The 14,109-nt window shown below is 37.1% G+C and overlaps 1 protein-coding gene across 1 annotated transcript; it reads right to left on the reverse strand.

The window, feature by feature from the left end:
- Positions 1-9,329: 9,329 nt before the first annotated feature.
- On the reverse strand, positions 9,330-10,071 carry LOC121327698 (claudin-4-like). The gene has a single exon (XM_041271847.1). It carries the CDS (start codon positions 10,052-10,054, stop codon positions 9,413-9,415), a length of 642 nt encoding a protein of 213 aa, XP_041127781.1. The 5' UTR covers positions 10,055-10,071; the 3' UTR covers positions 9,330-9,412.
- Between the last annotated feature and the right edge of the window lie 4,038 nt (positions 10,072-14,109).

Genomic DNA, 14,109 nt, shown 5'->3' on the forward strand with positions numbered 1-14,109 from the left:
AATCACAATAGACAGCAGTGTTACTGTTTGAAAGGGAAATACTCCAGATGTATTATTTTATTTGGGGTTAAGATAATACTGTTATTAGAATCCACTGCTTCTCCAAGCAAAATATTGCCACATTTTGCAATACAAATCGTTGAAGGGTTTCAAGTGACAGTCAATGACATACCCTTTTTTATAATCGTTTTTTAATGCATTTTTATTGCATGACATTACCCTAAAACTCCATGCAAGGGTATTGGTTGCCCAAAATTAAGAGTAAACATTACTAAAGTGTAGATTCAATTAAAACATACGTGGTCGCAGTTAAGACTGTGCTAATAGATTACAGCGACCAAGATTACGGCAGCTTTTCTTGTTGTGGATGAACATATGTTTTACAGGCATTTTAGTGTCTTTTAATACCTACTGACAAAAAAACATACAAAGAGAATTATGATCTGTGTATTTTTTTTTTATACCAATATTCATTCAACCTTCCACAACCCCAAACACACCACCCCATTTGAGTGTCATAAAAGTGTCATAAATGTGTTATCAATCTCCACAGCTTTAATTTAAAAAACACATAAACTTCACCTTTCGAAAAATAAGCATTGTTTCTCATCCAAGTACTAACCAGGTCAAACTTTACTTAGTTTCTGAGACTTGACAGGATTGTGATGCTGCAGATATTAATTGACGCTTCTGGCTTCAAATTTAATAAACGGATTTGTATTCGTCTTGTTCAACATATTGTGAATGTAGGTCATTGTGTTACAGACCCACGATTGGCGAATCTTTGTTAGCAGAAATGATTCCATGGTATAAAGCAAACCAATGGGAAGTATGAAGTGAGGATGTGGATTAATGCACTACGCTGTGCCATGTGGAATGCTTTGTTTTTATTAGTAACAACCCAGATGTCTTAAGCATCAGGAAAGACCTACAGTGAGGTTTCATTTGTAACAGTTGTGGAAATAATATGGGAATTAAGTCAAGAGCTGTCATAATTGACAAAGAAAAAGTCAAACCAGGAACAAAATGTACATTTCAAAGCTGAGAAAAACACAACTTCATTAAAACATTGGGAAAATATCTGACAGGGATTAAAATAAGTATGTTTACAACATGAAAGACACATCATTATCACTGTCATGACACATTAAATACCATTGGTTTTTTAGGGTCTTCATTCCAAAAATTGCATTTGGCTATTATTCCGATTGCATTTGGCTATTACTCTTGATTTTATAAAAACATTTATTACCTTTCAGGTACTGTGCGCTTATGATGCAATTATGAGGACCCTCTGCATGTGCCTGCATTATTTTTATGTAAATGGCAAGAGCTGCACCCCAAGTTTTAAACCCATTCATCCTGCAGCTTAGGATGAAGCATTACAAGTCTGTTCTGGTACTCTTCTGCCTTTTGTCCAACACACAGTATTATACAGCCTGAAGCCACTCTTAGCCAATCAAAACATCAGAGTTCAGAACATTCCAATACATTCCAGTACATCTTATTGTTCGATTAGTGTCATCTTGTGCACAGTAGAGTACCAGCTGATAAATACTCTAAAGACTTGGATAACAGTATTACCTGTGTATTCAGAGGTTTACATATTAACGTATATCTTACGTGACTGGGTATACTGATGGAAGGGGCAGCAGCTGTTGAGTTTAACTCTTTGATTGGTTCATCAGTCCTGTTATTGCTTTAGTCATGTCCAGGTGATTATCTACATGTATTAAAGGTGATCCTTCAAATCACTGTGCATCGGTTCTTTGTTTGACAACGTTGCTACACTTGTGAGAATTCCTGCTATTGCCCTATCAGATAAACCATTCATTTCTGCACCTCTGTGCCATGAAGTGAAAATACAGTCATATATAGTGCATTATACAAAGGAGCAGGGCAGAAGAAAGGTGAGGAATGCATAAACCAAGGAAATAAATCCATACAATTTCTTAACAGTGCACATTTAACAGTAAAACCAAACCTTGCCAGAGAACTGACTATGAATGAATACAAAAGACAAGAATATAAATTAAATGTGTTCAAAAACATTCTCACATTTTATCAGCAAACATGAATTATGTATACTAACCACTTGAAGAATACATGCTGGACTGTGCTAAAAGCTGTATTTAGCAAAGCTGAAAGGACTTTCTAATGCAGCCTAAAAGACTTGCATTAAATAAGTAGCAGCCATTAACTTGTAACTCACAGCTGTTCAGAATGTTATGTTGCTATCCGCAACAATATGAAAACAAAAAGGGCAACAGTTTGAAAAGGCAGTTCTCAAATAGCATTTGCTTCTATATCTGGATTATTGAAAATATTATTGTGTGAACCATTATCTGATTTCTAAAATGGGCGATGATATGATGGAGGTTTTCTTGAAATGTGTATTGGTGCAGAATGACTCTTTTGTTTGGAGTAATCCGTTGTGTTTGTTAGCCATTTATACTGTGTGGTTCAATCACACCTGAAAGGATAATGAGTGGGTGTCTGCTGAGGAATTTAAGTGTCACGCATGGGCAGAGAAAAATGAACAATTCCAATCTGAACATCCTTTTAGGATGCACTATAACTTTGTTGCCATAGTTCCACTATATGAACATGAACAGGCATGTTCTGAAATCTTTTTTGACTGGATACTGCTATCTATGTGTTATATAGTTTTAACCTTGTCTTTTGTTGTTGCGATTGATTCACTTTCTAAACTTGTACTGTAATAAAAGATGCTGTCAGAACTAGAAATTGAATTTTATGCTGGATATAAAACACATATCTACAAGTATAGTTAAAAGATGGATGCATTTAGCATTGACTGTCAAGTAAGTTCAAAGGGGTCCCGATTCACTGGGATTATAAAAAAGAAATGTTACCCAGAATTTAGAATTTTGTAGTATGTATTTTTTTCAATGAAAGCGATCCTGAATGGTGTCGAAAACACCTTCGCCCTCAAGCAGAAGACTTGAAGAAGAAGACTTCTTTAAATTTAAATTTAAAAAAATGGAGATGGAATCCATACAAAAAGAAAACAGTAATTATTATTATTATTATTATTATTATTATTATTATTATTATTATTATTATTATTATTGGTGGTTTTTGAACTATTAAATTAAAAACATATCCTAATGTTTCATACCCAATTTCATACCCATTTTTTTAAATGTTATTGACAAGATCATAACGTATTGATAGCATTGGTCCATGAGATAAAGCAATTTCTGTCAATTTCTTAACGCAAGATCAACTCTGCGTTTTAAATCTTTAAAAAACAACGACATAGCCGACTATCGGAGGTTCTCAACCTGGGCGTCAGGTTTTCTAGGGGGCACAGTTAGTTGCCTCACACATCTGCCATATACCCTCTCTTACTCCGTCCCTCTCCTTCAGCTGCACTAACTCAACTGCTACTCTGATCTTTGTACGCATCGTAGGGGAGGAGACACGTTCGTAAAGGGGAAAGAGTTCAACTATACCATCTTAAAGGTGCAGTACAACTTAACAATGGTTTATTACAATAAAAAAAAAAAAAAAAAAACACTTTAAGGGATTTTTTTACATTACGTGTATCCTCTAGAGCTGTGTTAATCGCAACCCAGTAGGTGTTTAAGTGGATGAAGGATACCATAATAAGCATTGTTTCAAAAGGGATGCATATTTTGCAATAGAGCAAACATTTTTAAAGCTTATGTTACTTAAAAAAGAAGGGATTCAGACTGGCATTGACAAGAGGTAGAAGACATTTCAGCAGTAGTTTACTTACCAAATAAAGTAACCTACCTGTAATACTCTGTAAATCCAATGAGAAAGGACAAAAATCATTCTCAATCCTAAATATGATTAAACATGTGAAATCCTTTAGTTCACATCAAATTTGGCTTGAGTATAAACAGCACCATATTGATTTAAGACTTGGTGGCAGTATTTAAAATATAAACTGTTTAAAATGTTTCTATTTGTTGTACCAACTTGACACCTACTGTAAAATTGTCAGTTTAAACATACTTATATTATATTTGGTTAGGTAGGGTTTAGTGTGCTATTGCCTTTGATATGTTATCAAGCATTGCTCAATATTGTATTTAAATCCAAATGTTTTTTTTTTGTTTTTGTTTTTGTTTTTTTTTCTTGTACTGAAAAATATTTATAGTCAATGTTTTTGTTCCTGTAAGAAACAGTCTGTCACAATTTGAATAAACCTGTGTTAATTTTAAATATTTGGAAGGAGAAATATATTTAAAAAAATCATTCAGCAATGTTTTGTTTTTCTTTTTTCTTTTACTGCGGACAGGTCATGTTAAAATAACAGAAAGGGTAAATTTGCTTTTATTAATAAAGAGTTTTTATTTTTTCTGATTTGAAATTATTTTTTTTATTGGTTCTGTATAAGGTGAAGCCCACGCTGAAATATTAGCTGTACAGTGTCTCTGTTGTGTAAGTATGGGATCCCGAGTGGCAAAGCTAGTAAAAGAACTGCCGCTTGGCCAAGTTGCCTTTCAGGCAATGCTGCATCAGCATTTGGGCTCCTGAGGGGTTATTGTTCAAAATCAGATTGGTCTTGTTCACATTACGCAGCTCCTATGACCACTACTGGTGAGGCACCCAGCATGTCTAGGCTGATCTTCAGCACTGATTGGTAAGAGAAAGGAGGACAAAATATGGATATTTATAGCTATTTGTGCTTTATTTCTATCATCTGATTGTTGTAAGTAGCAGAAAAAGCTTGCTGCTGGGCCCACAGAGTGACGTGTATACTGAGGCAAACCCATTTTATTAGCATACACATGTATTGTATATTAACCTACTGCAGAAAACAAATGCAGAAAATGTAAAACAGGCCATTAAGGATTATACAAAACTAAGAATATCTTAATAGAAACAACACCAACAATGTGTTCTTTAATCTAACATCCTTTTAAATCATCCAGAACAATAACAAATGCAAAGTGACATTGTCAAAGCAGAGTCTCTTTCAAGCTGGTATTTAGAATAGAAAACATTTACTTTAGGTCTGACAGAGACACCTAGGGGAGGATAAAAAAAGCAAATGAAAAGATATTATCATTCTCAAATTCTTTTTTTTTTTTTTTCCTGGTTATCAACTGACCAACATGACCAGAACCCAATCATTTTGAGACCCTTGGGCACTAAATATAATGAGAATATTTAGAAACTAGTTTTTTGTACTTTTTAATATTTTTGTGTTAAGATGCTTTGACCTGAATTTTGCAGTCACTAGAAATACAAAAATAAACTTGTTCCTAAATAAGCCTACCTGCTACAGCACACAGCAGACTGAAATAACATTTTTGTTTAATTTTGGGATCTTTAAAATATGACTGAGATGAAAACTGCCAGAGGTGATAAGCAGGTAGATGACAGAGGCTGATGATTGCCTTCTGTTTTCATTACATTTTGGAAAGATGCAAATCAATCTAGTTTGAATTTTTTTGTATTTAATTTAGACTGATGTCAATGTGAAGACTATACCTGGCTGTGTCTCACTTGATTTTTCAGTTCAAGATTTTAAAAATGGCTTTACTCAAGCACAGTCACCACAGCACACTGTATTACTGAAGTGATGGGAGGAAGGGCATTTTTTTTCTAAACTCTAAAACTAAAGAATCATTTGCCTTTTCTATTATGGAAGCTGGGACTCAACTTGATCCTTTTAAATCAAGAATAAAAAGTAACTAATAAATAAGCTTTAGTTTATTCCTGTCATCCTAATCTCTGTACTAAAAATATTTCAATAATCAAAACCAGTAAGATTTAGTATAACTCTGTTCAAAACCACCTCTCCCTAAAGCTTGGAACCATTTCTCTGCTATCCTCTGCCTTTCAGCCCTACTGCCCAGAACTTTCCTGGAATTCCAAAATCTGGAAGCAGCATGCTCACATCACAGGATAAAACACCAATTAGATTATAAAATACATTCATTTAGATTTTTGATTGAGAAATATTTTCAGACTTGGGTCAGTGGATTATTTAATTATATTTAAGGAGACAACTAGAACAAATGCCTGGACAGGAAATGTTAAGATGGATCAAACCCACTACACACAGGCAAAAGCGCAGTACATTGCCCTTACTCATTTAAGAGCAAAATAAAGTTAGACAGATGTAAAACATAAGAGAAAAAACATAAGAAATAAAATTAATCCAAAATTGAAAAATGTCATTGACACTCAAGAGTCTTGTTGTCCTAGCTTTGGCTGAATGAAATAGATTGTCTTCAGTTGATCACTGGGTCCATGAGTTTGGTACTGTAAACATACACATAGCATATTGACCTACTGAAAAAAATACAAAACAGTTCATTAAGAATCTTGTTAACTTGAAAGACATGCCTAAAAACACAACTTAGCTTACTGTAAAACTAAGACTATCTTATCTAAAACAATTTCAACATGTTCTTTAATATATAATGAGGAAGATAAAATAATTGAAAAAGCAGGAACGAAGATGGCTCACTGAAGTTAATTGGTGGTCCATTCAATTTTGTGTTTTAATTGTTTTATTTTATAAAAAATTTCATTTATGATTGACCACAAAAGTTATAACAAAAAAAGCACAAACACCATTTTAAATATTTTACAGCAGACTTAGATAATTGATAACTATATACGTTACTGGGGCAGTAGCGTACAGAGGACGTTAAAAGGGCGGGGGCTCATTGAGAAAAAGGGACTTTTCAAGCATGGCATGACTGATAAAAAGGGGTACTTTTCAAGCATGGCATGACTGAGAAAGGGGGCAGGAAGGCAGGGGCTTAAGCTCACCCAGCTACGGAGTCTAGGAGTGAATTTATATTTTTATTAGCCGTTCAGTCTACCGTGATCACTCTGCAGCAACCTTTCCTTGTGTGAAGCATAAGATGTTTCCACATGTGGTCCCTTTTCCAATATCTAAGAACTAGTTTATTTAGAGTTATAGGTGCATGTGTTTTTTTCTGACAATTTCTTGGTGCAACTTCTAGCTGGGTTTTACCATGTTGGCAAAACAAGCAACAGCAACTTTTACAACAGGACACAAAGAATGTAATCAATTCAAAGATTATATGCCCAATTTCACTGTTAATTACTGGGAGTGGCACTGGTCTATTAAATTTCACTGCACACAACAATGCATTCAAGGTTTTTGAACCATCTGACCTCATACTTTCAGGACAGGATTTAAAAGGTGCCTGCAACAAAATTGAATGGCAGAGAAAGACTGGAAAGATATTGCTGGAAAGCTGTGACCGCAGTTGAATGCATCCAGGCTTTTTGTTGTATTTTTTTTTTAATTGAGGGGGTCTTTAGGTCTCCTGGGAAAAAAAGACACAAAAGTACCACCCCCCACCCCCTCACCATCTTTCTACGTTTGTGTCAGAGAACAACATTCTGACTTCAAATGCATATATTTCCATATTTTATAATAATTTTGATCAACACAAATTAAATGTTGAAAGGAAGCTGTACATTTAGGATGCTGTTCCTGCAAATGAAAGACTCACAGGGACAATAAAACTGGCTGTGGTAAACACATTCAAGTGATTAGTGACACGTATTCCAATACAATGCAAGAAGTATTCGAAAGGTTTGTGAACAAGTAGAAGGCTGGCAAATTTCTCAACACAATTACAGTAAGCAGTGGGTATGACACTAAAATACACATTATAAACACAATAAGGTCAGAATCCCTGCTGGTGTAAATAGTGTGGGGGAATGTAAAGTTGGCAGGGATGGGGTTACATCTGTCCCTGCCAGCAATCATAGGTGTGGCCATTCTCCAGTTAGGTAAATGGTGCTAATTGGAGAATGGACACCTGTATAAAAGGAGAAATCCTTTGTGTGGGGGAGGGAGTTAGGTGAGTATAAAGCCTGGGATACACGCATGGCGTAGCACAGCTAGCGGGGAGCAGTGAGGGGCATTACTACAAAATTGGTGGAAACACAAGAGTGTATGCAGCTACGGTTTCCACAGTAAATCATGACCTTACCAGTACAGCCAAACTGACCATAAATTATGGACTGGAGTTCCAGCAACCAAATTACATGCTGTTTAGCAGTGCAAGACCTCTGTATGCAGTTCACTTATTAAAGAAAATACTGTTATTTATGGACCAGGTAATTGTGTGTGTTTCCCATCATCGCAACGCTACCTTGTCATTCATGAATACTGAGCTTAAAGGTTACAGAATTGAAATGTACATGTGTTGCTTCACTCTATGTTTGAGATTTCTTATATTTTAAATAAACAGCAATGAAAGAGGTGTTAAATTTAGTAGGGCATCCCTTCATTATGCTTTTTTAAAAATTGCCTTGTTTCTGAAAACTTCTTTTTTTTTTTTCCCCCCTTTAACTTTCTGTTTTTAGAATTAAATATCAACTGTATAAACCCTACCAGGCACCAAATAAAATCAGGTCAAAATTTTTAGAATGTAATTTGGGAATAACTTGTCTTGTTATTTATGTGTGATGTAGCACTACAAGAATTTTTGCCGTTACGATACTTTTCTGCCACTATTTTCTTGGCAATGTGAGCTCACTCTTGAAAAATTAAAATGGTGAGCAACATGTGCGGCAAAATCCTGCTCCCCCACCCCACTCACAATATTGCACCGTGCGAGACTGGTTAGTTTGGAAATTTAATAGTGACCCACCCCACATTGGTGTTGCGTTTAAACCTTTGATTTTGGCACTCATGCCATGTTTGTTCCAGTTTTATTTGTGTATTAAACGTGCACAACAGCACTTAACTCTGAGGCAGCATCTGTCTCCGAGTCATGTCTGTCAGTCAAGTTTTGCAGTTACTGAGGGAGATGAGATCTTCTTGCTTTACAAGAAACATACTTAGCTTTAGAATTCCAGAATCATGTTCAATTTGACACCATGAATAGGGATTCGTCGAAGATTAAATCATATCATGAACCCTACAAAGCAAATATCTTTCTGCTGAAGTAGTTAGTTTACATTACCAACTGCCAAGACAGAGGCTTTATCCCCCCCTTTGAAGCTTTCTGGCATCTTACCATTTTGTTGGGTAGAAAGGTCAATGCCTTCACATGTGGCACTTTGAAAGCAGACAATACTGTTTTTGCAATGCATGCTTGTTCCTTCTGGAATGTGGGTCAACATATAAAGGGACAATCAAAACAAAGATAACCAGAACAGACAGCAGTTACCAGCAGCCATCTGTATAAATAAATACAAAAAAGTTAATTTAGTAATTGTTTATTAAAATGGAAAGGTCATCAGAGGTTCCATCATAAGACTTAAAACACCAAACATCTGAATACAATCTGCACATAAAAAAAAAAAAAACCAGGGCAGTCTTTAAAACCAACTAAATACAGTACCCTCACCAATGAGCTCAAAACAAGCGTTAGTGACAACTCCAAATAATGTTCCTAGAAATCTGAATTCACACATAATTCTTGCTTGGGACGTCAGTGCGAGGACGAGAGCTGGCAGCAGTGTAGTGGGCAGAGTAGTTCACATTCTTCTGAGGGCAGGAGCAGCACAGCAGAGCGCCCCCCAGCAGCAGCAAGGCAGAGGAACCCCAGCCAATGTACATAGAGGCCCCCAACTCGCGCTTCTGTGCCTCGGTGACCAGGGGGTTGTAGAAGTCCCGGATGACACTATTGGCCGACCAGCAGACTGGGATGAGGTAGAGCACCCCGGCAACGAGGAGCAACACCCCAGACACCTGGCTGACACGGGCTTTCACAGACTCCTCCTCCACACAGTTGGTACACTTGGCACCCGCTATGCTGACCAACAGTGCCAGTACCGCCAGCAGGATAGAGATGACAGTGAGCGCCCTGGCGGCTTGCAGGTCTTGAGGGAGGGCCAGCATAGAGTCGTACACCTTGCACTGCATCTGACCAGTGCTCTGGACAATACAGTTCATCCACAGGCCTTCCCAGATGGTCTGCGCTACCACAATGTTGTTCCCAATGAAGGCGGTGACCCTCCACATGGGTAGGGCACAGGTCACAATAGCCCCCACCCAGCCTACCATAGCCAGGGAGATTCCCAGCAACTGAAGCCCAGCAGATACCATCTTGAGGGGGAGTGTGTAGTTGGAAAGCTGCAATAAATAAAACTAAAATGTCAAATTCAAGCCAAGAGTTATCAGGAACATGGAGCCTGATAACCAAAAAATAATTCATATACCCCCAGGCCAGATTCTACTAGTGCAGGGTTCTCCAACCCTGGTCCTGTAGAGCTACTGTGAATGCTGGTTCTCATTTCAACTAATCTCAGTTGCTTAATTGAACCAATTGTCTTAGTCAAGATTAACAGGTGTTCCAGATATTTAGTCTGATGATGTAAAGACACCTGATAAAGCCTGCTGGATAGGGGTTCTCCAGGACTAGGGTTGGAGATCCCTGTACTAGTGGCATGTAACAAAATGTGCATTTTAAACACTGTGACCATCTAAGTCGGGGGTGCCCAACCCTGGTCCTGGAGGGCCGGTGTCCCTCCTGATTTGTTCCAACTGTACACAATTGCTTGATCTAATTAATTTAGGGGACACTGGTCCTCCAGGACCAGGATTGGGCACCCCTGATCCAAATATATGCAAGGCTTAAAAAAAAAAAAAAAAAAAAAAAAAAAAAAAAAACACACCACACCACATAAAAAAATGAAGACACCTGATACACTGCCACAGAGCCAGACAGCCTCTTTCCATTCCCAGATTACACTGGTTCGATTTAGGCTGGAGGACCTGAAGGTTTAGCCTAATTGAATAAGCAGTTGTAAAACACGTAACATGCAATACAGAAAGCCGTCCAGTGCAACTTTAAATCACAGTTGGGAAAACCTGTCTGTAGAAGTATGACCTGTTAGGGTTGAAGAATGCCTACATGGAACATGGATTTATTTATTTATTTATTTTTTATTTGCCCTTGGCCAGAGCGACAAAAATTGGCCAGGACATTTACACCCTATTTGTGACTGGTATTTACTCAGGATGGGTGATCTGTTGCGCAGCAATGCATGCATATATAATTAATCAACGATCCGGATTTAACTAGCATTGAATCATTTAAATCAAGGTTGCTGAAGTGCGTTCAACTAGCCTCTCTCTTTCATTATTAGTCTATGAGGGCACAGAATACAGTTGATAACATGGGTACCATCAGACATGGTTTGCAGGTAGTGACAGTAGTACAATTGCGCATGCCGTTTATAGCAGTTATAGAAATATTATGCTAAACCAGGAAGTTTTGAAAACACCACACACTGCATTAAACAAGTTAAAATACAAAACATACAGTTGCAAATGAAATAAACAAACGACAGATATATAAAAATAATTTCAATATAAACTACGGACTTACGGGTTCGCTGAAACGTTTAGTGATCTCGTACGGGTGAAGGTATTATAGACGCTAGAATGAATTTATAGTTGATGGAAATGTGTCACCGTGCTAGTTTTAGTAGACACGCCTGCGGCCAATGATTGGCCACTCCCTTAAGACCTTTCAAGTTTTCTAATCCTGATTGTGAATTGCAATCACGTGGTTTCAACCTGCGTTTGTCGTCCGTTATGTGAATGTGTGTAAGAATGTATATACAATGTTCCCTTATTCATGGTTTATTTGGGGCTTTTGTTTTTAAAAATATTTAAAATATATGTATACGTAAATTAAAGTTACCAAAAAAAGATGTTCTGAATTCAGAACTAATACATATTATAGTTTTTCAGGAGTAATCTGTATGATTGTCCGTGTTATTCAGAGTAGGCAATGCCGCACAATCCCGATTCCGATAGCTTGGTTAAATACCTCCGAGGATGAAAGTTGTTTAATTTTCACTGTGGTGTAAACAATATGCTCTTCTCATTCATCGTCACAGCACAGCAGCATGTGCTGCATTACACACGTGAGTTTTGAACTACATACGGTATGTTTATATAATTAGACCCGAGATAAAATAACTATGAATGTTTTACTATAATACGAATTTTTACATTTTCTTTTTTTGCTGTGTGGTACCACAAGAGTGTATTCTTGTTCTTATTTTTAATCAATAAATTGCTTTTGTGAAAGTCGTCTGTGAAGACCGCCCATAAAATGATTCACTGCAGCGTGAAGTGAAGTGAGAAAAGTTTGTATTCATCTAGTGGGAATTCGCCATCTGGTGGCTTAATCAAAGTACGACTCTTTAGGCTGACTAAAAAATAGTACATTGACCAGCTACTGTAAATACAGGAGGACTGGACACATTTTGGTCATGTTCTGTCATAAACGCTGTTGTGTGTTTATTTTGTATTTTGTATTTTTTTGTTTTATGTACAGTATTTTGTTTTGTTCAAACCCTGTAGTACTGTGTCTGTGTATTTCCTGGTCTGATGTCACCCACAAGCCATCCGTGTCACAGTCTTCTACAGACAAAACATGACTCCTGAGTGTGATACATTTAATATTTGATCAGACTAGATCTATGATGTATCTAATGTCATTAAGGCCAAATCAATTGTGTATAAAGTTCATCATCTGTGTATTGCTCATATTGGTGTTGGTCGCTCAGTATAGATTCTTTTTCAGTATTCCCTTTTAAAAGCAGTGGTTTGGTGTAGACGGTGCACAACTTTGGTCCTGACAGCTGCTGAATGTGGCATTTCTGCTTAGCAAAAAAGATATCTACTTTCATGTCTTCATCTGTATCTTCATGGCCTCGGATGTAGATGGAAAGGTTAATGCAACTTCATGCACCATTATATCGTAAATAATAGCCTGCTATAAAAAAAAACAAAAAAAATTGTGATTATTCTAATCTGCGTAAACGTAATTCAGCCGTGGCATTTCCTGAAAACCTTAAAAATAAAATAAAAATTATGCAGATAAATGTGATCTCGATAACAAAATATTGAATTACAAAATCCAGATCATTTTTATCCACATTACAAATTTAGAAAAACCGGCCCCAGGTGGCAGTTACATTGCTTAAATCAGCCACCAGCTGGTTTCAGAGACTTTAGCAACATAATGCTACGATAGTCCCAAGATTAGTGTCAGCTGTTCAATCACAAAGACCTTTACCTGGTTGTATGTGTACAAATTTTAAGTGTTTTTTTTTTTTTTTTTTCTTGCAGGGGTGGGGAGGGGGGAACCACTATATTATTTGGTTGTTGATTTCCAACATATTTCCAAAAGTTATTTTTAATTCCTTAAATCTGTACAGAACAGTGAAACTCATAAAATTCCAGCAATAAGAATTGTATGACAGGCAATACCCTCCAAGTCTGATCTTTGTTTATATTGCCAGTACAAACTTCCATGAACTAGCCTGATGTACTGAAACTATCTGGAACAGGTAAATACTACCTCTTAAAGGAACACTGACCAGCACAGAAGGCATGCTGTTACTCCAGTACCTGAGGACCGACATAGAGATGGTGTCAGCCGAGAATGATACACATACATGTTTTAGTGTTTAGAAAGCTTGTTAGAAATAAAACAAATCTAGAATATAAAGATTTGAAAACCTTGGGTAATTGTGCCTTTAAGAATCACCTTTCCAGAACACTCTAATCTTAAACAAAGTTCCTATTTTGTTGGCATCATAAATAAAAGAAAGAAGAGAGCTGAAAGTCACATCAAATTTAGTGTGCCAGTATCTGTAATGAAACATGTGAATAGCATGATTTCCATTACATGAGAGTGTTAAAACTTCATGCTGATACTAGATTTAGCTCTCGCCAAGATAAGCACCAACTAAGACATAGCTTCTTTTACTGTAAACTAATGAGATCCATCTGATGATGTAGATATCCTTCTGCCTGGTGTTGATGGCTGAAGTGTATTGCTGGACCCAGGGATCAGCATATTTTGCCTTCCTGGCACATCAGCACACACAATGGCTGCGATGCTGGCTCCAGGGGTCAACCACAGTGCGGCCTCCCTAGCACATCAGCATGACAACCGTCTCGACTGAGCTGAGTAGAGTACTTCTCTGGGGTCTTCAAGTGGGCACCTTCCATCCTTGGTGTTTCGTCAACTAGCCCATGACACCTTAAGACGGCTTGACAGTGAATCTGGCATCCCAGCATCACCATCCTCCGTCCTCCACTCAGCTAAATCCAGCTTACTTACCTTGCTTTCTTTC

Source organism: Polyodon spathula, chromosome 15 (assembly GCF_017654505.1).
Source record: "Polyodon spathula isolate WHYD16114869_AA chromosome 15, ASM1765450v1, whole genome shotgun sequence".
NCBI lineage: Eukaryota > Metazoa > Chordata > Actinopteri > Acipenseriformes > Polyodontidae > Polyodon > Polyodon spathula.